Here is a 24684-nt window from a genome sequence, read left to right on the forward strand (position 1 = left end):
TTGACTAGATTCACTCCCTAACCCTTAACCAAGCAGATTATTAAGCCCCCTTTTATCTGACCTAAAATCCCACTATCACCTAGGATTTGAACCCTGACAACTGTCCCAGTTAATTAATTAAAGGTAATTATCGATCAGCAGGGGTGTAAACGGGCCACCCGCCGATTTGTGACCCACATGGATGCGATGATACGGGACACGCTCTACATTTTAAACAGGCGATGGAAACTCTGTGTGTTACTTTAACCTGTGTGATACGATTAATATCCGATAAATCACCGTCATCTGGACTGAAGCCTCTAGAAAACAAGTTGTAAATACTTCCATCAAGCTTGTACTATAATTATAATTATTAGTATTTTGGATATTTACATATTTCTACATATGATTTGTTGTAGACCTGGTTAGTGTAGCTTGTTGATATATTCTACTGTCTGATACATTTTTCCTTTTTTCTTTCTTTTTTCTTTTATTTATTTCTTTATTTTATTTATTATTATTATTACTATTATTATTATTTCATGTATTATTATTTTTATTATTATTTCATTTATTTATTTCTTCTTTTTTCTTTCTTTTTTGTTTTTCTCTTCCTTTTTATTTTTATATTATTTTTTCTTTTACACATTTATTTGTTTATTTAATTGTTTTGTTTAGTTTATTTATTTTATTTTATTTTGTTTTATCTTAATTTTTTCTTTTTTTTTTTCAGTCAGTGGCCGCCCTTATTGGTCCAGGTGCTTCAAATCAAGTTATGATGATGTCAGATCACGGTGGAACCTGATTTGAGGGTGTGGGTTAACCAACCTATTTAGGATTGTCTCTCTCATTGTTTGGAAAGATAACCTGATGAAGGTCTGTGTACCGACACGTTGTTAATAAAGTTCTCCCTTCGCAAGTGAGGCGAGCGGTGTGCAGTGTGCTGAGTCTCATGTAATAAACCTTACATAAAACGTGCGTGCTTGGTGTAAAAGTGATATTAGAATCCCTGTGAAATGAACCCCCACTTCCTCTTTAATGGGGACCTCAAGCTTCCCCAAGTAGGTGCAAATAAAAATCTCAAGCAATAAAACATTCAAACATTTTTGAACAATACACCCACTCTGTCAGATTACCATCTGTTTCTCTCTCTAACCGACTTCCTATTGATTTACACACATGAATGATCCCTTCCTGCGCTGTGTTCTGCCCCAGCATCCTGCTAAAACAGGAAATACATAAACTCAAGGAAGTTAAATGTCATTTTCATGAGGACCCGAACCCTCAATCTAACCTAAACCTGATCTGAATCGTACTTCATGCTCCAGTAAACATGCGTCCGAAACCTTTAACTCCAACCTCAAAATGACCCCACTTTGCCAAACTGTCCTCACGTGAAAGCACACACACACGAACACACACATATACACATAAAAAACACACTCCGTACCTCCTGAGGAAGCTCCAGCTTGGACCGGTCGGTGCCCTCCTTGGACTGCAGGCCCATCAGATACGGGACGGGCGCGTCCAGGAAGTGCAGCAGGGAGGCGGGCAGGATGGGGACGTAGACGTGCTGCCACTGGAAGGGGAAGAGCAGCGTGGTGATGCCCTCGGCCACCGTCATCAACCTCTGGTAGTCTGACAAAAAAAGAGAGAGAGAGTCATCACAACATGAGTATCGGGGAAACCAATTTAACGTCTGTGAATTCCTTTTTCTTGTGTCTCTGATTTTATCGCATGTTTGATGACACTCGAGAAGGATGATGTATTTTAGTTCTGGTTGAAAAATTACACCGATTAGCTTCCTAAAGGCATGATAATTAAAGGCCAAAGCGACTCAAACTGAAAATGTGATATCTCAAGACACCACAGATCTGATTCTGATGAACCTCTGACCGATGACACATTTGGCATTTATAAAGTTAAACTGCCTCAGCTGGTGGAACAACCGTCATTAGAGAATTGTCTAATTGTCTAATTGTCTAATCGTGAAATTAATCCAGTTTTGACAGAGCTTGGGAGGATTTTACTTCCTGTGCTGAACTTCCCATAGATCACCTGTCAATCAAAGACTAAAGGCCTAAACACACTTTCTGCGTTCCAAGCCTGTGGACTGCACATGTCCCAATCTGATCTATGTGTGTGATGAGAGAGAGAGAGAGTGTGTGTGCATGCAGATGCCTTCAAAACCACCATTCATTGCTGGGAATGCCGTAATCTAGATTACATCTCCTGCAGCTTTAAGTGTATTTTCATATAAACAGAAATCTGCAGATCATAAAAAAAATAATTCTGCCTCCTGATATACAATCACCTTGTCCTCTCGCCCTTGCATGCTGTGTATGTGTGTGTGTATGAGTGTGTGTGTGTGTGTAGGTAATCCCCTTCTCCCGTCAGGAGCACAGAGTGATCCATCTGGAGCGTGTGCGGTCGGCGTGCTCGGTCCGTGTGCAGCCCGCACGGTCACAGATTTCGCGTAGGGACCGTGTATAATTACTTTTACGTCACGCGGATGAAAGCGGACCCTTGCACACACACACGGATGATGAAAGTATGAATCGGCCTTAAGCAGCACTTGGATCTCTTTTCTTTGTCCGTTCAGCCACGGCGGCTCTCGCTGCTCACGCCAACCACCCGGTTCTTCTTCTACTGTTTATTACAAACAAACCAGAAGCATAAAACGCATTGCTTCTTCCAACTGGAGGATTTTCCCCATGCACCGACCGCGCAGAAGTCTCAGGACAAACAGGACGTTTCTACGACGCATATAATTACATTGAATTGAGATATATTGATAATCTGTTTTGCAATTACGCTTTGGCAATATAGGGATAATCTCATCACAGGCAATGAAGCCTCTTGAGCTGAACTGAGAGAGAAAGAGAGCACAATAATCCAGCTTAAGATGATAACATAATGTCCCTAAATGTTTGAGAGTCGACTCATAATCAGTCGCAGCTGAAAATGCGCTGGTGATGAGTTCTGCACAAGTGCTTTGCAAATACGAGGCCGGCTTTACTGTGAATAAAGCTGCTTGAATCGAGTAGAATCGAGTCGAGCGAGAGATGAGAAACATGTATGCGGAGGGCGTCGTGAAGTGGGACTTTAATCGAGTGATTCAAACTGCATTTGAGAGTGAGATAGGGTTAAATAAAAAATAAAAATAAATGGAGAAATTGCATTGGGATGGATTTTTTTTTTTTTTTTTTTTTCCAATCACGTTTGCACATCTGTGTGTATGTGCGTGTGTGTGTGTGTGTGCACGTGTGGGCTTTGCCTCTTCTCCTGTTCCCCTAAAAACAGATTAAGGCCAGCGACTGCAGGCCGGCTTTGCCTCTGAGTTCAGCGGCGGCGGGTTTCATCAGATGTGATTATGATGACCGGAGCCAAAAGCCCGCCTGACCCCGAGGAAAAAGAAAAAGAATAAAACATGACAGAGTTACACCAATTTATCCAATCAGCCGCTCTCTTCTTCTTCGTCTTCTGCCGTATCCCCCTCTCTCCCTCTCTCTCTCTCTCGTCATTCCCTCTCGTTCCTTCTGCTTCAATCTTCTCCTCCCGGCTCGGACAGATATGGAATCCGTGCACTTTCATTCAAAATGCATTAGGCTTCCCGAAGCCCTGCGCTGCATTAACCACCACAGCCTCCCCCAATTTATATTCAGCAAGAAAATAACTTGCAGCACTGTAGCGCCGCTCATTTATTTCTCAGTGTGTGTGTGTGTGTTTGTATTTGTCCTAAGAGTGTATGTCTGTCTTTGATTGCCATGGCTTCGTGGATTCTCTCTCACACACACACATTTAAAGGCCACTTACTGTGTACAAATGGCAACTCTAATAATCCTGATGCCGGTTAAGTGTGCATAATTCAGTGCAGAAGTAAAAATCGACTCCATGCTTATCATACTAATACACACACACACACATACACACACACACACCTGGACGTCAATTAAACAGCAGGCGCACTTGAGTTTCTCCGCGTGCGTGTGTTTTTGAAGACGACAGAGCCTAATTGCAAAGGGTGTGTGCAAACCCATCAACAACCTCAAGTGTACCCGCAGGTGCAGCTGCCAAAGTGTGTGTGTGTGTGTGTGTGTGTGTGGATGCGCATATATTGATGATTATCTCGGCTTGTAATTTTGCATTCTAAGGCCGAGGCACAAACAAGCCATTAGGCACAGGGGGCGCTCGGAGAAGTAAAATTAATGGCTGCAATATGCGGTGAGACAGGGAGGGAAGCTCGGCTCGATTCGTCATTCAGCTCCCACCGAGGAGCTTCGGGGATGATGAAGGGCAAACGGGCACATTGTGACAGCCAAGACTGTGTTTTTATGTGTGTGTGTGTGTTCATGTGTGCATGAGTGTGTGTATTTGTGTGCTCTTTGTTCTGTGCCAGATTTGAATCCCAAGTTCTCTCTCTCTCTCGCAGTAAAATCCACAATATTAACCTTCATGCAACTTGCCGTTATCCTTAACCCTCCTGTTATGTTCAAATTTACGAACATCTTTTATGCAGTTTAAACCTCGACAAAATTATTATAACTATAATTGTTATCAAAGTTTATGTGTCAGGTACTTTATGTTTCTTTGTTGACAACCTAAATAGCTCTTTAAATAAAATATAACGCCCCCTCCACCTCCACTTATACATCCAGTATTCCTATTACGCGACTATGGAAAAATATGCAAATCACCATAAAATCTCACTGATTGACCTAAAATTGGAAAGAAATATTAATTTTTGGTGATTTAATGGCTTTATATTAGTTCTAAGTAAAGATTTTTGTTATTTATAACCGATGCATTACAAAGTGTGTGCAGGACATTGAAAACATATCATCATGTGAATTTCATGTTTACCCGGTAGTGCCCATTACATTAGGAACACTCATTAAATATGAAGCAAAAAAAATGATGTTAATCATTTATTTAGAGACTGGGGTCAAATTGACCCCAAACATAATATTAGGGTTAAGGCCTATTTTGCGGTGGTTTACTTTATAAATTTACATCGTGTTTTGTTATTATGTTGTGACACCGAGTTGGGGGCATAACGGCGTGTTCAGACCAAATGCAAAGCAAATTTTCGCCTCGCGGGCAGCCACAAAGACAACAGTGAATTTTCTGCTCGAGGTGAAAAATTTCATCTCACGTTATGCGTAAACTCACGTCGATCACATTGCGTACTTGCCAACATTGGGTTGTGAAAAATAGGGAGATTTTTTTTCATCTGTGTTTCGGCCCAAGGAACAAGGTTCCTTCGCCAGGCGTGCGTATAACTGTCGTCATTTCTTGCCTCGTATTTTAAACCTGATGAAGGAAACTTGTTCTGAAAATGCTGTTTCTTTGATATTCAATAAATGATTCTGTTTACCACTGAGGACAATGAAAAAAATGAGCTGTTTTAATTGCTGAAATGAGTACCAGACGGCTAAATAATAAGGCGGTTACATTGCAATACATTTACTTCACTGTAAAATCGGGAGATAGGGTTAAAAATCAGGAGTCTATATCTATATTTGCGTTTTTACCTTGACCGTATGTAGTCGCTCACATTTGATCTGAACATACAGTAATGCTATTTCTAACGAGGGCGGTCACTTTTCCCCCGAAATCAGTTTCAAATGAATCCAAAGAAACAAGAGAGTTTGCTCAAATTAACTGGAGCGTTTACGTAATCAGGCTCCTCTACTGGCCCTGTTTCTAACCCGCGGCGTACTTGTGCACAACCACAACCCACTCAACACTCACTACATTGTTTTTTTTTTTTTTTTTTGATTTATTCCGTCCTGACATGTTGGCGTGTTAGTTCTTGCTTTCAGTTTGATTCATCCCGTCACGCTCTCTGTAACATGTCTGACAGGTGCTCTTTGAATAAAAAGGTCAGCCGTACAGTAGACGTCTAATATATTCAACGACTACAACCACTTGTCGGGGTGAGGAATGTCTTTCACGGGGGAAAATAATAGCTCAAGGCACCCGAAGGAGTAAGACTCCACGGCGTAAAAAAGATAAAAGAGTCCACAAGACCACCAGACGAGACGAGTGTTACTCGAGCGGCTACTTGGGCGCAGGTGGCAGCCCACGCCTCAGACCACATCAAGCCCCTCCGCTGTCACGACTCCCCGGCACGGAGAAATGAGACGGGCGAGTCGCGGAGAAAGTGAAAATGTCTGCGAGCAACGCAGAGAACCATGTGGGAGGCTGACAGTGAACCTGAGAAACAGTGGGAGGGAGAAAAAGTGGAGCTAAAGGTGAAGTCAAACAGGCTACAGAAATAAAAAACAGATTTATGGACGGAGGAGATGTTGGTTAAAGTGGAAAAAAAAAAATCTTAAACAGCCTCAATGCAAGGAATATTTCATCAAATCAAAAATGAAATATGAAAAAAATGAGAGGCAAGACCACTTGAGTGCAAAAACATATTATTTAATTTGCAGGGAGAACAGAAAAGTTTGCTTGTACGCAGTTTAAGTGGGCGCCATTTTTCAAGCTGAAGCTCTTCCACAGGCAGTGTCGGTATTATACTTTTGCAGTGACATTTGCTATTTCTGATTTACATTTTTGGGCCTTTGGGAGCCGCTGTTCTCACTGATCAAGCTTAGTATTTTTTCATTTAGAGATCAGAAAAGACCAAAATCTTAACAAATGCCTACAAAACCTCATGAAATGGACTCTCACTTTCTTGATTTTATGTATTTCCTGTTGAAACAGGAAGTTTGGGCGGGGAAGGATCATTCACAAGTGTAAACCAATCAGATAAACCTTACCCTAAACCAACAGGATATCAGTTTGGGAGAGAAACACAATTTGAGTTGAAGGGATAGATCGATGACAGGGGATGTTTAAAGATTTGTAAAGGTTTTATTGGTTGAAATGTCAATTTAAATCCAACTGATGGGTGTGCGATGTTTTTTTATTGAAGGAAACCAAAGAGACAAGGGAGGAAAAGATCTTATGTTGGCAAGAGCGCTCACTTTCAACTTACCATTCAATTCATTATTTACCGCAGGCGGCTTTTTCTGCCAACGTACAAACCCAAAACCACAACACGTTTTGGACAAGAGGCATGCACGTCTCTTCCCCCATGATATGATTTAGGCTTTTACTGTTTGAAAGGTGTATTCTTCCTAAAAATCTTACCGAGTGCTTTGCTATAAACACACTGAATGAACCAGCAGTTGAAAAGGAGAGATCGCAAAGGCCAATGCGGCTTCAGGGTTTTGTAAAGATAAGCCTCTTCGGCAGCTTTGACTCAAAGAGGCATCGATTCAGCAAAGAAGTGCCTCTCTAACATTTATTTTATAAAAAAAAATACAACTGGTATTGAGGCTACAAGTGCACAGCGACCTCTCATCTTCACTTCTGTGTTTTTGAAGTTGAAGTCGAGGCCAGAGAGGCGCTCCTCATGCGCCCACACCAGCACACAGCAGCAGAGGCTCTGCACACTGTAAACAGGACAGAGTATCTCTCTGCCGCGCTGAATAATGGATGAAGGGACGCGACTCAGGACTCCACCGTGGAACAAGCAGAGGTAAAAAAAAAATGGTGGGAAAACAACAACACTCATTTAAATCAGTTAAGAAGCTTTTATTCTGTTGGGGCGGCTCGCAAAATTGAATTTGCAGTTATGACAAACGAAATGAAATGAAGGTTTTTATCTAATTTTTGGAGTTACGTGGTTCACGCTTTTCTGCCCAAAGGGTAAGTAGAGGAGCCTTTTTTTCACCCAAAGAACACAACGTTCACACTTAACCATAAGAAGCTCCATTCTCGTATGTTTTTGCAGATGAAAAATGAGTTAAAGTCCTCGTTCTTCTCTCTATTTGTGTCTCTGGCCCGCTTACCTGTTCCTTTTCTCTCTCGGAGCCACAAAGTTTGAAACCCACACAGGAAAAGAGAAAGCCTTCAATACACACACACATACCTGCACGTGTGTGTGTGTGTGTGTACGAGTGTGTGTTTGCCTCACATCACAAGCCTGAACAGGTTCAAAGTTTCTCCTACACACACCCCGCTCCGTGGGAAGCACACAGAAAGAGAGAGCAGTCCCGTTCAGACATTCCTGCCACTTTGTTCACGCCGCAGCAGATCCCAGCCTACCTGTTCCCGATCTCGCTCGCGTCGCGTCGCGTTCGGCTTCATTAACACTCGCCGCCGTGACCTGACGTGCCTCTCCTATTGCTTCCTCTGAGCAGTATTCTTTCACGCCCCATAAATTTCATCTCTTTTCCTCACACACCGAAACAGATCAAACGATATCAGCCGAGGCTCGCGGCTTGGGGGGCGGGATGGGTGTGGGAAAAGATGATGAGCCAGGAAAGTAACAGTGAGCGATTTCATTTCCTCCGTCTCCAGAACTCCTCTGCCGTGTTCTTTAAAAGACAAATACTGCAACGGGAGCTCATTTTTTTTTTTAAAAGGAGCCATGTTCTGCATGCATCGCCCAAGAAATCCCCCTCTGACACCTGATGACACATGAGTAATCGTTTAAAAAAGAAACCAATCTGATAAAGCAAAACCGCAACGCTGCAAAAGGCCCATGGCTCATGGATGCGTACATTCCTGCGACCGCTACAGAAAAAAAAAAAAAAAAAAAAACACAAACAAGAAAACAAACAGACAGCCAAGCCTGAACGGCAGGACGCCACATGTCAAGTCATTGTGAAACCGTGGCGGTGCAGCAGCGGCTGATAAACACAGGAAGATCGGCGTCGCAGAAGGGAAGAGGCGAGCTGACTGTGCTGAACGGCTGAGATCAGGCGCTCTTTGAAACGCTGAGCTGGGTTTACCTCAGTTCACAGCGTGGAGACACAGGCCAAGTGGTGAGAGAGCAGTGAGTAAAAATAGGAGTTATGGAGGTGAGATTAAAAAAAAAAACGAGGATTCTTGAAACATCTCAACTTAAAATCAAACGCCCTACACCGGCTCCCTGTAACATTTAGAGTTTAAGGTTCTCTTACATGTATATAAAGCACTTCATGGGCTAGGAACAAGCTACATTTCCAACTCCCTTATTGGCTGTGCCCCCCAAAGAGCACTGCGATCGTCTGCTGCTGGCTTATTGGTTCCCAACAACAGTCGAAAGAAAATCGGGGATGCTGCCTTTATCACTTACGCCCCTAAGCTTTGGAACACACGACCTTTAGACATCAGGGAAGCCAGCTCACTAGATACACTACTCACAAAAAGTTAGGGATATTTGGCTTTTGGGTGAAATTTATGGAAAATGTAAAATGTTCACGCTACAGTGATATTATATCATGAAAGTAGGGCATTTAAGTAGAAGCATACACTGGTGATTTCCTCATCTCAAACAATTTCTTGAAACAAAAGCCAACAACAGTGGTGGATATACCACAACAAAAAATGTCAGTGTCAATAACTTGTCATGTGCCCTTGAGCATCAATTACAGCTTGACCACGACGTCTCATGCTGTTCACAAGTCGACTTATTGTCTGCTGAGGCATGGCATCCCACTCTTCTTGAAGGGCGGCCCTCAGGACATTGAGGTTCTGGGGTACAGAGCTCCGAGCCTCTACACGGCGACTCAGCTGATCCCATAGGTTTTCTATGGGATTCAGGTCTGGAGAAAGTGCAGGCCACTCCATTTGAGGTACCCCAGTCTCCAGCAGCCGTTCCCTAATGATACGACCTCGATGAGCTGGAGCATCAAAGACCTGATGTGAATTTTGCCGTTAAACTCCTTGTTAGAGAACAGCAACTTGTGCAAAAAGTACTGAAACATTGAACAGTTGGACATGTGCATTCAAAAGTTTACAGAAGGTCACATTAAGTTCACCTGTAAAGGTTAGAATGCATTTTAGGTTCATCCTGAAATTTCACCCGAAAGCCGAATATCCCTAACTTTTTGTGAGTAGTGTATCTTTAAAAGAAGATTAAAAACCCACCTTTTCACTCTAGCCTTTAACTAGCTCCTATTTTATTCCCACACTGTCTTGTCTTTTATTGTTTTATTTGCATCTTTTGTTTTATTTCAAAGTTTCTCGTCTTTAGCCTTTTCCTTTTTTTTTTTTATAAATTCCACCCTGTGCTGTGTTTTATTCTTTTTAATGTTTTATTTAATGTGTTTTCAAATGTTCTTCTTTTGATTGTGAAGCACTTTGAGCTGCAATTCTTGTATGAAAGGTGCTATACAAATAAAGCTTTATTATTATTATTATTATTATCATATGAAAACCCGACCTCTGGTTCTGCTCATTTTCATGTTTTAATTTCAAATGAAGGATTATGTGCTCCTCCTCTGTGAGTTGAAAAAAAAACAAGGTTGTTTTTTTTTCTTTTTTCCTTGACACACATGAAATGCATGTGACCTCAGACGCCTGAGATGCATATCGTGTCCTCTCGACACTGTGGGTTTGAGTCATGCTTTAGTTTGTCTCTCAACTGTCACACACCCAGCACAGCAGAAATGAGGGATTTTTTCGGTCGACACTAAACATGTGAACTGACATGAGGAGAGGATTTGTAGGCCAGAGGATCTCAGTGCCACTTCATTTATAGAGGGATTTTGTCACTTTACCTGTAGTAAACAACTGCATACCTGTGTTTTGACCACACTGTGTGACTAATTGTTCAACCCAAGCGGTAAAGTCAGTATGTTTTGATACTGTAACTCCTGGATGACACACATGGTTTATATTTTATTCAGCGTCTTATTCTTGAGTTTTTTCTTTTCTTGTATTGCTGTTTTTATTGTTTTTAAATCTTTATTCACTCTCTCTCTCTTTTTTTTTTTTTTTTTTTTTTTTTAATTAACCATATTTTATGAGCGTGCATCGGTCTCCTTGTCCTTTCACTTCTTATTTTATGCTTATTTGTCAATCAAGACGTAAAGCACCTTGAATATCATACATTTGTTTGTTGCTATATAAATAAAATTTGATTGATTGATTGATTGATGGTGGACTGCAACTTTTCTATTTTTTTTTTTTTTTTTTTTTTTTTTAAAGATGAGAAATTGGGAAAAAAATGACCCGATTTTTTCCTCCTGTCTTCTATAAAAACAACAACAAAAAAAACATGGCTCAATTTCTTGTTTCTCCCATATGGAAAGTTCGTTTTCTGCATTGGAGTGAAAAAAGCAGAGGACAGGGATACGGCATGACACTAAAGACCTCGTTCCTTCGTAATTACAGGCCAAAACACAGCTTGGTTTTCCGATATTGAAACCGTGTTCGCGTGCGGCATTGGAAAGAAAATGCCACCCAGGAACGCCATAAAAAAAAAAAAAAAAAAAAAACGACACGGCAAAGATGATGAAAATATTCTACACTAAAACACTAAAGTCCAGCGGAAAGTGTGTTTGTTCAATCTGAGGAGGAGACAGCAAACATTGTTGACATTTAAAATGACATTTAAGAGAGATTACCCTCATCTCAGCATAACTTTCATGCTTCTGTAAATAACGGCCGTGTCTCTCGGCGTTTTTCCACGGACATGCGGTCGCTCCTGTGCTTGAGCGGCCGCCAGGTTCGGCGAAACCTGCCAGGAATATAAATGAACGCCGCAGATTACACTGTAATTACATCCCCGGATTCCCTGCGAGCCCGCCGCCCCCTGCTGTGCCACATGATTGGATGAGATGCTCGCCTGTCACTTTCTCCACCTACCTGTCGCAGCCAATGAGTGAGTGGGGAGGACAGGTAGGGGGAAGGAGGAGGGGTGGCAGGATGATGGCGCCTCCATCTGTCGTGGCGTAATTGCTCGCTGATTGATCAAGAAGACCGTGGGAACATATGGCGCCACTTCTGTCTCGTTAACATCCAGGGAGCGTTGGAGATGTTCTCCCCAAGAACCGAACCCTTCCATCACTCGTCTCCGGCTCCCACCGCATGAAGCTTGGAGGGGTTTTTATTTATTATTTTATTTTATTTTATTTTTTTACACTACAAGGAAATCAGGGCTCTTTTTTGACAGCATCATGGCGGACCCCAGACGGAGCGCCGGCGGTGATTCAAGATGAAAAGCGCTAAAAACCAAACGGGAATGTTTTCCACCGGGCCAAGGATTTTTTTTCTTTCTTTTCTTTTTATTATTAATTATTCCCCTTCAGGAGCGATCGCCTCTGACGCTGAGAGTGATGAATAAAACACCGAGACCCGCCTTTCATCGAGGGGCGGTGGGCCGAGAGGGGAGCAGGGAGCGATGGAGGCCGGGCGCTTTTGTTCTCTGTCCAGGGGGGAGACAGCTTTTGTGCTGTGAAAACCTCGGCCAAATTTCTCTAAACTCGGCGGGACACAAGTGGAAATCCATAAAATCCCTGTTGCACTTCCTGGAGATGAGCCGTCAATCAAACAACGCGGGTGGGACTGTGACCGCTAAGATCTTCCATCGATGGAGTTTGAGTTTCTCTCATGATCTCTATCACCGTTTACGCCGAATATCCAGCTCTTTTTTTCCTGTTTATTCCACACAAACTTGAATACCGTGTCCAGGGAAAGAGCTACCAGATTACAACAAGAGATGAAAACGTTTCCATGAACCGGAAAGTAGGCGAGAGGACATTTACTGATGTGAAAATGTCACTGATTGTGATTTAAAAGTCGACTGTACCCTAGTTTCTGTGCGATTAATAACAGCCCTGCCCCAGTGATCTGCACTGCACTCGTCAAAATAAAAACCCATCCCGAATCTGCTTTCCAATCTCACCCTGCGGCCCGTTGAGCCATCTGACAGCCGAAATGCTCTCCGTCTGGGCTCGGATACCGTCCCCCAGGATCGCACAGTACAGTACAGTCAGATTACAGCCTCTAATCCCCGAATCATTTGGTGTTATTACTCGCTGCGGGCCGGGCCGGGCCAGGCCAGGACGCCCAGACCGGCGTCACGGATTACCCGCCGAGGGGGTTTCGCCGTGATGACACGAGGCAGGTGGAAGAGGCTGACGCGACAGATGTTCCAGGCGTGCACGGGCGGCGTCGAGGTATGAACAACACCTCCTCCGCCTCCCTGATTCCCGCCGCTCTGCCAAACCCAGACCAGCTGTCCACCTCGTACCATCAAAGGGAAAACAAAGGCTGTCGCAACCCGGGCGACTCGGCGAAGGTGCATGATTCAACGAACTGAAAAAATAAAATCATCCCACCGCGACTCAAAAGGTGTTGCCATGAACATGAACCTCTTAAGACCTGAGCTCTTGTTTGATATGCATATGATTCTATTTTGGCTTATTGGACCCTGATAAGTATAAAAACTAAGCATCGTCTTTTTACATGGTGTAGTTTTAGAGAAATATGTGGACACTGGTTCTCAATTTCCTTAAAACACAATAAAGTCGCCGTTGTGTAATAAGGCGCAAAAGTCTTTATTTCCACCCTGAACATTGCAGGTTTTGTCCTGACTGCTTTGTCTTGTATTAATAACACATACAGACATATTTTTGAACGTGTTTTGAATATCACAGTGCAAAAAAACAAAATGAAGTAACAACATTTTTGCCCCCTTTGGACAGTCACAGCCACAGTAAGGCATCATATGCTTGTAACAAAATATAAAACAAGTAGTGGTAGGTAGTGTAAGGGTCAGACAGCCCCAGGTAAGCAGAATTAACTACTACAGTAATATAACCCAAAATGTGATGTCCACATATGTGTACGCCAGGTCCTAAGAGGTTAAAAGCCTCGCTGCGGTTGAACAGAAATGAGCGGCAACCCGTTTGAAAAACTGGACTTAAACACCCAGAAATACCTTGGTGAACCACACACAGCGCCCGTGTGTGTGCCAAGCAGGGCCGCTCTGTGATGTTTTAACCCAAAGGAAACCAAAGAGACATGAGAGGGTAAAGATCTCATGTTGGGGAGCGCGGCTTTCCCTGGACAGAGATTTCTGGAATATGTGCTTTGCTGTGAAGTTTTAATTCATTCTGTCCTGCAGCAGAGACTATTTCCGACTGGTGTCCTAGAATCACCCGAAATCAGAATTTCACAGCAAGGAGAGGAGGCAGACGAGGTCAAATTTGTCTGGCCTCCATTTTTACATAAGGTTGTTTATTCAGTTCCAATATGAGCTGAAGGATTTCATGTTTTTTCTGCATGTTATAGGTGGGAACAGACTGGAGAACGATGCGGGGTTTTATTTTGGGGTGGCGGAGTTCGTGTAACCTTTCCTCTTTTGCACGGCTTGCACCTGTACAGAGGATAAATAAACAAGCCGCAGAGGAAAGTGTGTTAGCAGGGCGAACATGCAGGAGCGAGAGAGCGAAACCGAGAGCAGAGAGAAATGTGGGGCAAAAGGTGATGTCAGTCCAGAAAGTAGTTCAGCGCGCGGAGGACAGGTAGAGTCTGCAGCGGCGAAACCGACACCAACACAAAACACGGCACACCGACTCTCTCACTGCAACTGTGAATAATGGATGAGGGGAAACATGGGAGGAAGGCTTTGAAATTCAGGAATCTGAGGAAAAACTTGACCCCTTTACCCATGATTTGTAAAAACACTGCGGCAGCGTTTCGAGAGCCGCATCACGTCTTTGCGTTCTTCCCACAAAGTTTGAAACAAGGCCTCACCGCCGCTCTTGGTGCAAAGCGATCGCAGCATCGAAAGTGTTGTTGATCGGCGAGAATCATGATTACCTCTTCTGCTTTTGAAACTCACTGTACAGCCTGTGCTGGTGTTATGTAACAAAATTCCCCACCCACTTCAGTTTTACCACACTCCCCATGCCCGCCCACCAGCCGACTTGCATTTTCAGCTGCACAACAAAAGGAGGACGGCGAAACTCACCAGCATCGCCAAACATTTCGGCATCAGTACACAAGCAGAAAGGGCCTTGTGATTTAAAACAGTATTACAGTGAAAAGAGTGAAACTAAATGTCCTTTAACCCTCCGACATCATTTTTTTTGCTTCATATTTAATGAGTGTTGCTAGTGTAATGGGCACTACTGGGTAAACATGAAATTCACATGATGATATGTTTTCAATGTCCCGTATACACTTTGTAACGCATTGGTTATCAATAACAAAAATCTGTACTTAATAATATAAAGCCATTAAAATACCAAAAATTAATATTTCTTTCCAATTTTAGATCAATTAGGGAGATTTTATGGTGATTTGCATATTTTTCCATAGTAGTGTAATAGGAATACTGGATGTATAAGTGGGGGTGGGTGGGAGTTATGTTTTATTTAAAGGGCTATTTAGGTCGTCAACAAAGAAACATAAAGTACCTGACACATAAACTTTGGTAACAATATTAATTATAATAATTTTGAGGTTTAAACTGCTGGGGTTAAATTGAGCCCAAACATAAAAGATGTTCGTAAATATGAACACAACAGGAGAGTTAATGCTTCATTCACATCTTGAAGGACGGATGGATTGTCAAAGACTGAAAGACATACAGACTCAACCTCCTGTGACCATCATCATCTGCTCGCCAAGGCAGGCCGGGGTCAGAATTAGTGATTCTCATGTGTCGGAGGAGGAAGAACCACTTTGATCTTTGTGACCCCATGACCTTTCCTCTAGCGCCGCCATCAAGCCAAACTCAGGTCGTGTATGGAGAACTAACCCTGCTATTGTTCACAACATCACACTGAGTAGAAATCTGATTCCAAGCTGCATTTTGGTCGAGCAGTGGAACAAACTGTGAAGATTGAAGACACTTAACGGATGTCGCCGCGCTTACCCTGTGAGTAGAGGAGGATCTGCATCTCCAGCAGGGTGCAGGTGAAGAGCTGGACCAGGTTCTCAACTCCCAGCAGGCTGAAGGCGTCGCCCAGGGGGAAGTCGGCCAGCGGCAGCTCGCTCAGGCCGGGCCTCTGGCAGACGACGGGCTCGTACACGCCGTGAAACTTGAGCGAGCGGCCCGGCGGCGGCAGCGGCACCTCGTACAGGATGTTGTGGACGTAGCTCTCCAGCGGCAGCGGCGGGGCGGTGGCGGCCGTGACGGCCCGGTGCAGCTGGGACAGGAAGCGGCGGCAGGCGTGCATGAAGGGCATGGGCGTGATCAGACACAGCGCCTTGGAGACGTACAGGGTGTCCCGCGACGCGTCGTACCCGCCGCCGCCGCCGCCGCCTCGCGACGAGGACGAGGACGAGGACGAGGTGGGGGAGTCCGCTTCGTCCAAGCTGCTCGCCAGAGAGTCCATACTGGAGGAGGAGGAGGAGGACGAGGAGGAAGGGGGGTTGGCGGAGGCGTGCTCCGCGTTGTGCATCTGGTAGAGCGTCTGCATGGCCGAGCAGATCTGCGGGCTCGTCACCTCCTCGTAGAAGGTGTGGACGAAGCCGTAGGTCCGAGAGCCGTCCTCCTTCGTGATGATGAAGGAGTGGAACTGCGGCTCGCGCTGGTCCGCCTGCGTCCGGAATGACAGGCCTTTGGGCATGCAGAGCTGGAGAGAGGGGGGAGGAAGACGCCAGTTAGTCACCTCACTTACTGATCTTACAGAAACATTTCCACTCAAACAAATTCATGAATCCAGTCACTTTCTACCGACAGTTTACCTCCACAATTAGTTTGGAAGGAGGTTCTGTTTTCACCCACGGGTTTGTCCACACGCTTGGAAGCAACGATATCTCAAAAATGGATCTGGATGAAAGTCGGTGATCGCCCCCGGGCCAAGGATCAGCTAATTAGATTTTGGTTGTAATCCGGATCTGGGATTTCTGCCAGTAAACAATTTTTTTTTCTTTTTTTCTCAGTCATAACTACTATGCGACATTCATGTGAGGAGCTACATGAACAATGAACATAAATCTTTACAGAGACTAAAGAAATGGAATTGGGAGCCTTGGTGGAGGTTCAGGGTATAATGAGTGTCCTCCCATTTCACTTGCATTTATTTATTTTATTTTATTTAACAGGGACAATACAAAAAAACAGTGTATCAAGTCATAAAACATGAAACCGTTGCATTGTATAAGGAGTTTATAGCCGATTTGCGACCCCAGTCCCTGGTTGGGCCTTTCTATACAAGTGTCTTCAATATGTGGTTAAAAATCATCAATTACACCAAGGCATGCATGTAGTTTCATTTGTTTAAGAAATTATTTGTCAGTTGTCTTTATCTTGAAACTAGGCAGAATAAAGCAAAAGCCTCAATTAGTATTAAAAAAAAAAAATGACACTTGAGTCAAGAAAATCCATAAAATAAATGACAGATTTGTACCTTCTCCTGCCAAATTAAGATTCACATGTTTAAATATATTTTCGCAGTGTGTGTTTGTGTAACTATGCCTCTCAGTGTGTGTGTGTGTGTGTGTGTGTGTGTGTGTGCGCACATGCGTCACGGTTTCACAGCCAGGCCCCATGCCTAATAAGCATAAACTGTTTATATAAACACCCAGTCAGCAGCAGCCTGGAATAAATATGGCTTATTAGCCCCATTATGTTTATTTGGGCGCCGAGGGCTGAGGGGAAACAAGCGCTGCACGGCGCTCACACAGATAAGGAGGCCTTGAAGTGTGTTAGCGCTTTCTCCCTCTCCGACGCACGCGACATACATATGCATGACCTTCTATAGATTATTTATGTGCACATAAACAAACCCATGCATTAATATATGTATAAATATTGTGAAATTTGTGAGGATACTCCACTAACTTTCTCAGGCTAAACTGCAACCCCCATACCCTTATTTTGCTAACAAGCACCCATATTAAAACGTAAAGAGAGGAGTAACATCCATCCAGCTTGGAGGATTTGCATCATTTATGTTTTTGTGCACATTTCCAGAGAGCATGCACAGACAAAAACACACCGAAAAACACACACTCTCCAGCCCAGTGGCCTGCAGGGCTCTGATTGGATTACGCAAGGCGACAGTGAATCACTTATCGGTCCTGACGAGATCATCTCTCCCCCAACAAACTCAGCCTCCATCTGCCTCTGCTCAACGCCACGGTGTACATTTTGGTCTTATAAAAGGAAAAACAAAAAAAAGTTAGGTTTCACCCCGAAACCCCACCGAACAGCCGAAAGTAATGAGATCAAACACAGAACGCGTCGCATTTTGCCGCCGTGACGCGTCCGCGGTCTCTAAACGACGCGACGTTCGGCTTCAGCAGACAGGACCCGATGTTCTTGTAGGAATAAACACTCATATGTCTGCCGTGCCCTGCGTATCCATGAGACAATTTACTCAGGAGTCGCAGCACAAAGTGACCTGATTCCGCTCTGGTTTTTTCCTGTTTGTGCTCTCCTGGAGAAAAGCGAACAAGAGGCGGCGGCAGAACACGATTTATCGTTTACAGTAACAGAAAAGCGCTGAGGTTCCTGTCGAACATTCACAATCAGCTTCCGTCGGCTTGATCTCACATCAGAGGTTAACCGAGGACTCTCGCTGCGTGAATCTGCAGACTGACTCAACAGGAAAAAATGAAAACGCACAGAAAATCCAAGGCAACTCTTCTTGTGCATAAAAAGCCTTTAATCGAAGTGGTTGGAACTCTTCCTGATGCTGTGGCCGAAACATGTTGGAGCTTTTTAATCATGTAAGCCACTTCAATTAAAGGCTTTTTATGCACAAGAAGAGTTGCCTTCGATTTTCTGTACATTCTCATGGAAATATTTTCCCCGTAAGTCCAATGAGCACCTTCTTTTGTCATGGTATGAACCTTTTTTACATGAAATGTTGACATGCTGTAGCCTTCTCCTATTCTTCCTTTTTTCAAGGAAAAAATGAAACTCAAAAATCCAGTGGAATGATCCTAATTGTGTCAAAAGGCTCATCAACCCTTTACAACAAGCGATACACACCAAGAGTGAACGCGTAACAGGAAAATGAATCCCCCAGATCCCTCACCGAGAGAGAGAGCTACAGAGAGAAAGAAGTGATCTCGCTAAGTTTCGATTGATATCCTCCAGATGAAGACGTGACCCTTCGTCCCCAATTAGAGAAGCACAGAGGGCTGACCCAGCACTCCTCAGCAAAAAAAAAAAAAAAAATCCCAATATTTCGTGTCCATCCAGGATATGGCTGTCCACGTAGAGCTGAAATGAGATCAACTGGATCGTTCGAGAGGCTTCACGGATCTGAGGTCAAACGTCTTTGAGAAAGCGAAACTAAAAAGAAAGAAAGTTTTTACGGGCAAACCTTCGTGGTAAACGTGGATTCCAAAAAATTGAGCGTGTAATCTAAACTCTTCCAGCAGCAAAACGCTCTCAAAGGCTGTCATGCTATACAACCCAAGTCTCTGGTATCCGGTCGTACTTCCCAAACACACGGACTTTTCCTCAAATCTAACTGCAAAGCCCACTTCCACAAAATCCTCTCGTGTGCACAAGAGCTTATACTGGATCAGAGCTGGCCGATGTTTTTGGAAAATACGTGCATGATGGAGGCTTGCAGGTGAAACTTTCTTTGTCAGGGATTGAGGGAAACAAACAGAGAGTACCAGATACAAATATAATTTTAATTTTTTTTCCCTTTAACCCTATAAAGCCTGAACTATGAAAGAATTGGCAGAAAGTTCCAATTTTTTGAAACTGAACCCTTTATTTAGTCCTATAACAAAATATATGTAAGAAAAATCAAAAAATATGTTATTACACGACTTTTCTGGTGTATATGATATGTAGTTGAAGTGCCAATGGTATGGTCCAGGGTGAACAGGGGAAGGGTTCAAAAGTATACAACAGTATTTTGGTTTAATAGTATTGATTAAACTGAAAATGAAAAACGGAATTGAAAATGTGCATCATATATGACACAAATGGCTTTATAGGGTTAAACACTCTACAGACCATAATGGTTCACTAAAAGTCTCCACTGAAACCCAGGCTGGAGTTAGCGGCTCTTAAAGGCGGGGCTGGAAACTACAAGGATTCATGTCTACTCTGAAATGAAGAATTTATTGCACTGAAATAAACTCTTCGAAGGAACTGAAACAGATTAAAAACCGAGAATAAGGAAGTGGGGGGTTGGGAGAAGAGGACTGGGATGTGAAAAGTGATCATCAGCGGGGGCTTTGTGGCCGGACCTCGAGGCAAAGGAGGTGTGAGTTCACTTCGGCCTCTGCGTCCTCCCCCTTCGTCTTCCTCCCTCGCTCTTCCTCGTCTCACACCTCCCGGTGGGAAGTGGAGGAACTGGGAAGGGGAAGCTTCGGAGGAGAAGCCAAAGAGCAAGAGGAGGAGATGATGGTGGGATGAGGGGATGCGGAAGTGGAAGAGGGAGGTGGATGTGATGACGACAGGAAAGAGGGAAAACGAGGGGCTTCACCGAGGTCGAAGACACAGAGAGAGAGAGAGAGAGATGATACGTCTGGGTCTCTCTCCCATCACCCACGTCCCCTCGCAATCTGCCTGGTGTTCGATTTCAGAGCCCGCAGTGCTGCAGAATGGCTGGTTTCCATGCCGACGTAAGCCGAGAAGCCGCAGTTGAATAATTCAGCAGCGCTGACGCCAGGGCAGGTGGAAAAATGAGCGGTGACCTTGCATCACGAGAGCCGGAGACACCCGGCACCCAACGGCCAACACCTCGCCTCCAGGGCCGCGTGGCTTCGGCTCACACACTCACACACACACACACACACAGGTACAAACACACATGCACACAAACAAGCTCTAATTTGTACATGAATACATATGGAGATGCAGATGCAAACATGCACACAAGTAAAAAAACAGGTTTGCATGGAAATGAGCACAAAAACACAGAAATGAACAAATACAGATGCATGTGAATGATCTTACACACGTGCAGACACACACACACACACAAATATGCACTGTACATGTTTGAAATACACATGAACGAACACACACAAACACATACACACAAAAAAACACCTTGTCCATGGAAACCTGACACTACCGCACACCCTTTAGCTCCCCGTGGAGAGAGAGACGCTCCAGTTGTTGTTTTCAAGGTCGCTCTATTGACAGTTCAGCACCTTCAGCAGAACCTGATCAAGCAAGGACCCCCTCTCTCTCTCTCTCTCTCTCTCTCTCTCTGTCTCTCTCTCTCTCTCTCTCGGGACCGGACACAGTCACTTAAACACCAAATTCAAAGGACTTTCCGACACCTTCCAAGGTCTTGTTAGACGAAATCGGCTCAGAGCAAACAAAGAGGCCTCGTTGTTTCCATTTGTGAGTCGCTGTCAAGTCAAGAAATCCTGGTCCTAAGACAGTTTTTGAAATCGCCGTTGCATCCTCAGAAATCGCCACCGACTCGGGGCAGCCCACTAAAAAAAGCAGGCGACACCGTTTACTAGGGCTGGGCAATTCATCGAAAAAATAATCAAAACCGACATTTAGGGCCGCTAACCGACGTAATCCTGCCGATGTCGGTGATTTCGGTGACCCAAATTAGCAGAGTTACCAGAATAGCAAGTTGTTTATTTTCCACTTTTGTAAGAAAGTTACTTTTAATTGTAAAAGTAAAACAGCTGTGTGTTTTGATTTCAATAAATAATGAAATAATTGTTCATCTGTGTGTGCTTGTGTGTTCCTTTCAGTGATTTGTTTTAAATTGACGGGGGTGGGGGCCGGGATTAATCGTTTATTAATCATAATCGAGGTAAAATGTTCAATTAATCGTGATTTTGATTTTTGCCATAATCGCCCAGCCCTACCGTTTACGTTAGCACGCATATTTCACCTCCTGCTTATTTGGTGTCACAATTTCCCATCCTGACTAAAACACAGCGTTTTCATTGACGTTCCACCCCGCCAGTCTCTCATTACAACAACACTAAGAACAGAGGTCAGAGGTCACAGCCCGGTCCTAAAGATCATGGTGATTTATTGGTAAATTTATCGTATTACATGGCCTCAAAGTTGCACTGAGGTTCGAACTGCCTACGTAAAATGTAGAGCTCGCCTTGCATCATCGCATCTATTCAATTCAATAAAAAAAAACAAGTACTTCGAAGGCCATGCTTTTCCTTTCATAACTTCAAAGGCCTAATTTTGGCGTGTGAGTCTTGGAAGGCGGACAACATCATTTCATTTCTGTTATTGAACAATGACATCCGATGGTTATTCAGCGTCTTTTCTCCTTGCCGACTCGAGCCTCAATTCTGCTTTTGCATGCGTCTTAATCCACTTCCGCTCCTGCTCACGAAACATCTGAAGCTACGACGAGACCACGCGGCAGTGGAGAGTTGGCGTTCGATGCACCAGCCCCGCGAAGCTCCTCGGGTAAATCCACAGAGACGGGAGGGGATTTATCGTCACGCCGTTACCCAGGATTCCCCGAGAACGCGCCGTGTGTCTTAATCCAGGGCCTCTCTGCTCAGAATGCATGGCTGTTTCTTTAAAACTGTAATGTCAGAGTGTGTTTGCACCCCCTGAGCCCCATTATAAATAATCCCCTGCGCCCCTTCGTTTGCCCTGTAAGTGATCCCACAGGCTGATTCTATGCCCTGCTGCTGCTGGGATTGTTGGACTCAATAGTCCCGTTTATTCTCCATGTACTCCCACCCCCCCACCCCATGTCTGTCCCACCCCCCCACCCCCCGACCGAGTGGTCACCTACCATGTTGACTGCATCCTGGTCAAAAGGGTTCCACTCCACATTTTCGGGGTAGTGGGCGAGCACTTTGGACTTGAACGTCCTCTTGAGGGGGCTCTGCTCAAAGTTTTCCCCTAGAAAGAGAAATAAAATAAAAAAATAGAGTGAGAAAGTGTGCATAAGTAATAAGAGTAAAGCACGACCCTCAGTTGTTGGATCATCACAAGGCAAACAGATCAAAAATCAAACATTGTGCTCCCAGATTTTCCATGACGAACATGTTTTTTCCTTGCCCAAAAGTTTAACCACACTGCCAGATTATCTATTATATATCATATTATTTATCAGTAACAAAGTACTGTTTAATTCTGCAGAGGGCGTTAAAATAACATGATCATAATGGAGAATAAATATTACGTTTGCTGAATAACTACTTTGTGACTTTTTTCGATTGAGGCTGATGATATTCCATGACTTGTCCCAAGACTTTCCTGTGTGGAACAGACTTTTAAAAATTCCCAGGGTCTCTAGGAGGTCCAAAACCTTTCCTTTTTTTTCTTTCTTTTTTTGGGGGGGTAAAAATCTGCCAATCTGATCAGCTAAATCAAAGTCTATTGGACTCTAAGAGGACAGATTCTCTCAGGAATATTTACACCAGCCTGTAACGATGAGCAAACACTTTTCTGCAAAGTAGAAATAACTATGAATAAAGCTAAGCCGGGTTCACCCTCCTCTACATCCCTGCAGAAAGAAATGAGAAAGGAAAAAATCAATTTGCGTCACACATCAAAGAGAAATTAGAGGGAGACGGTGGCCTGAACGGTGCGAGCAGAGACGGGGAACACGCTTATCGGGGGGATGACTGCACTCGGCATTGTATGAGGCATTCACTGACAGCCATTCTGCTCTGAAAGTGCGGCTGCATGCATGAAATTCTTCTCTGTCAGCAGCCGGGCTGTTCTACGTTTCCCTCTATCCCCCCCATATCGACACACAAACCGAAGGAAACACACACACACACACGCAGAGTTCAAATAAGCCCACGTTTGTATGTCTCTGTCAGTCACGCCGGCAAATAGCGCCTCCTCATTTTGTCAGCCTCTAATAAAAAAAAAAAAAAAAAAAAAAAGACAAGAAAACAATTATGCGCGCATGGTGGGGCAACACCTTCAGTAAATCTGGTTTGGGCTAAACACCGACAACAAGAAACAAGATTTTAATCCACCATGAGATGATGCAGGGACGCTTTGGAAAAAATCACAACCTGAGATGGATTTGTGGCTTCAGGTTTCAGATTTTGAGTTTTTTCTTCTTGTTTTAATGGATATTGGATATAATATGCAGTCTTAAGGCATAGATCGGTGACAGAATTGATTAAAGTGGCATTTAAATTTAATTTTGGATTGTTCATGGATGAGTTTGACTGATGAAACCTCATTTAATTGAGATATTTCATCCATCTATCCATCTTAATCTGAAAAACGGCAGGCACTAAGTAGACTACAGTACATCTAGTAGTATTAAATATTATATTATTAAATGTAGGGTTTTATTGAGTTTCTGGTCAGGATTCAGCAACAAGACGCTTTATCCTCAGCTACATCAAGTTTGATCGATACTGACTGGAAGTGTAAAGGTGCAGACGATTCTAAGGTTGAGATTTTGACCTTAAATTACAGAAATATTATGATTGATGGGCGGACGCAGCGTGATCCAGAGTCACCCAGCCCCCCCCCCCCGCCAGACTTCATCGTTTGTGACCGGTGACAAACTGTGTCTAATGGTGGTCATGTTTCCAGCAGCTGCACACGACTCAGCTGCAGAGCTGGGAGCAACAACAGCAGCGAAAACGACGCCCTTTCTCACTGCATCTATTTCTTTCAGTGCAGACGACACCATCACACGAGCTGCAGCGTCCCCACTTCACGGCGCTGAATTACCGTCACACTATCGCCCCCGACGCCGAGGAACCCGGAGCTTGTTCTGCTGTCGAAGTCGCTCCGGATTAGAGCGTCAGCAAAAAGCCCCGTAAATGTAAAGCGAGAAAGGCCCGTGTGAAATTGCTCGGAAAATTCAACACCGTGTTTCTCCGCAGATATGAGGAACGGCTCAGGAGGCAGCTGACTCCGTGTGACAATAAAGCCATTTGTTTTTCATTTTACTGCATCTGAGGAGGAGAGCTGCAGGGTCGAGGCATGATGGGCCATTTCTCCGGCGGCGGATCATTTTCGTGGTTGTTCAGCATGACTTGGCCAAAAAATGGGGTCCTGCAACATTCAGG

The 24684-nt window shown here is 44.0% G+C and overlaps 1 protein-coding gene across 6 annotated transcripts in view; it reads right to left on the minus strand.

Moving 5' to 3' along the window:
* The window catches only part of dennd5b (DENN/MADD domain containing 5B), a 106536-nt gene that overhangs the window by 32480 nt on the left and 49372 nt on the right, over positions 1 to 24684 (minus strand). For all 6 annotated transcript variants that reach the window (XM_030045440.1, XM_030045436.1, XM_030045438.1 and 3 more), the window contains 3 exons: positions 22428 to 22537; positions 15638 to 16340; positions 1430 to 1617 (listed from right to left, as the gene is read on the minus strand). In XM_030045440.1, the coding sequence (XP_029901300.1) occupies positions 1430 to 1617; positions 15638 to 16340; positions 22428 to 22537 (1001 nt within the window). The remainder of the gene's footprint in view (positions 1 to 1429; positions 1618 to 15637; positions 16341 to 22427; positions 22538 to 24684) is intronic.

Source organism: Myripristis murdjan, chromosome 23 (genome assembly GCF_902150065.1).
Source record: "Myripristis murdjan chromosome 23, fMyrMur1.1, whole genome shotgun sequence".
Taxonomy (NCBI): Eukaryota; Metazoa; Chordata; class Actinopteri; order Holocentriformes; family Holocentridae; genus Myripristis; species Myripristis murdjan.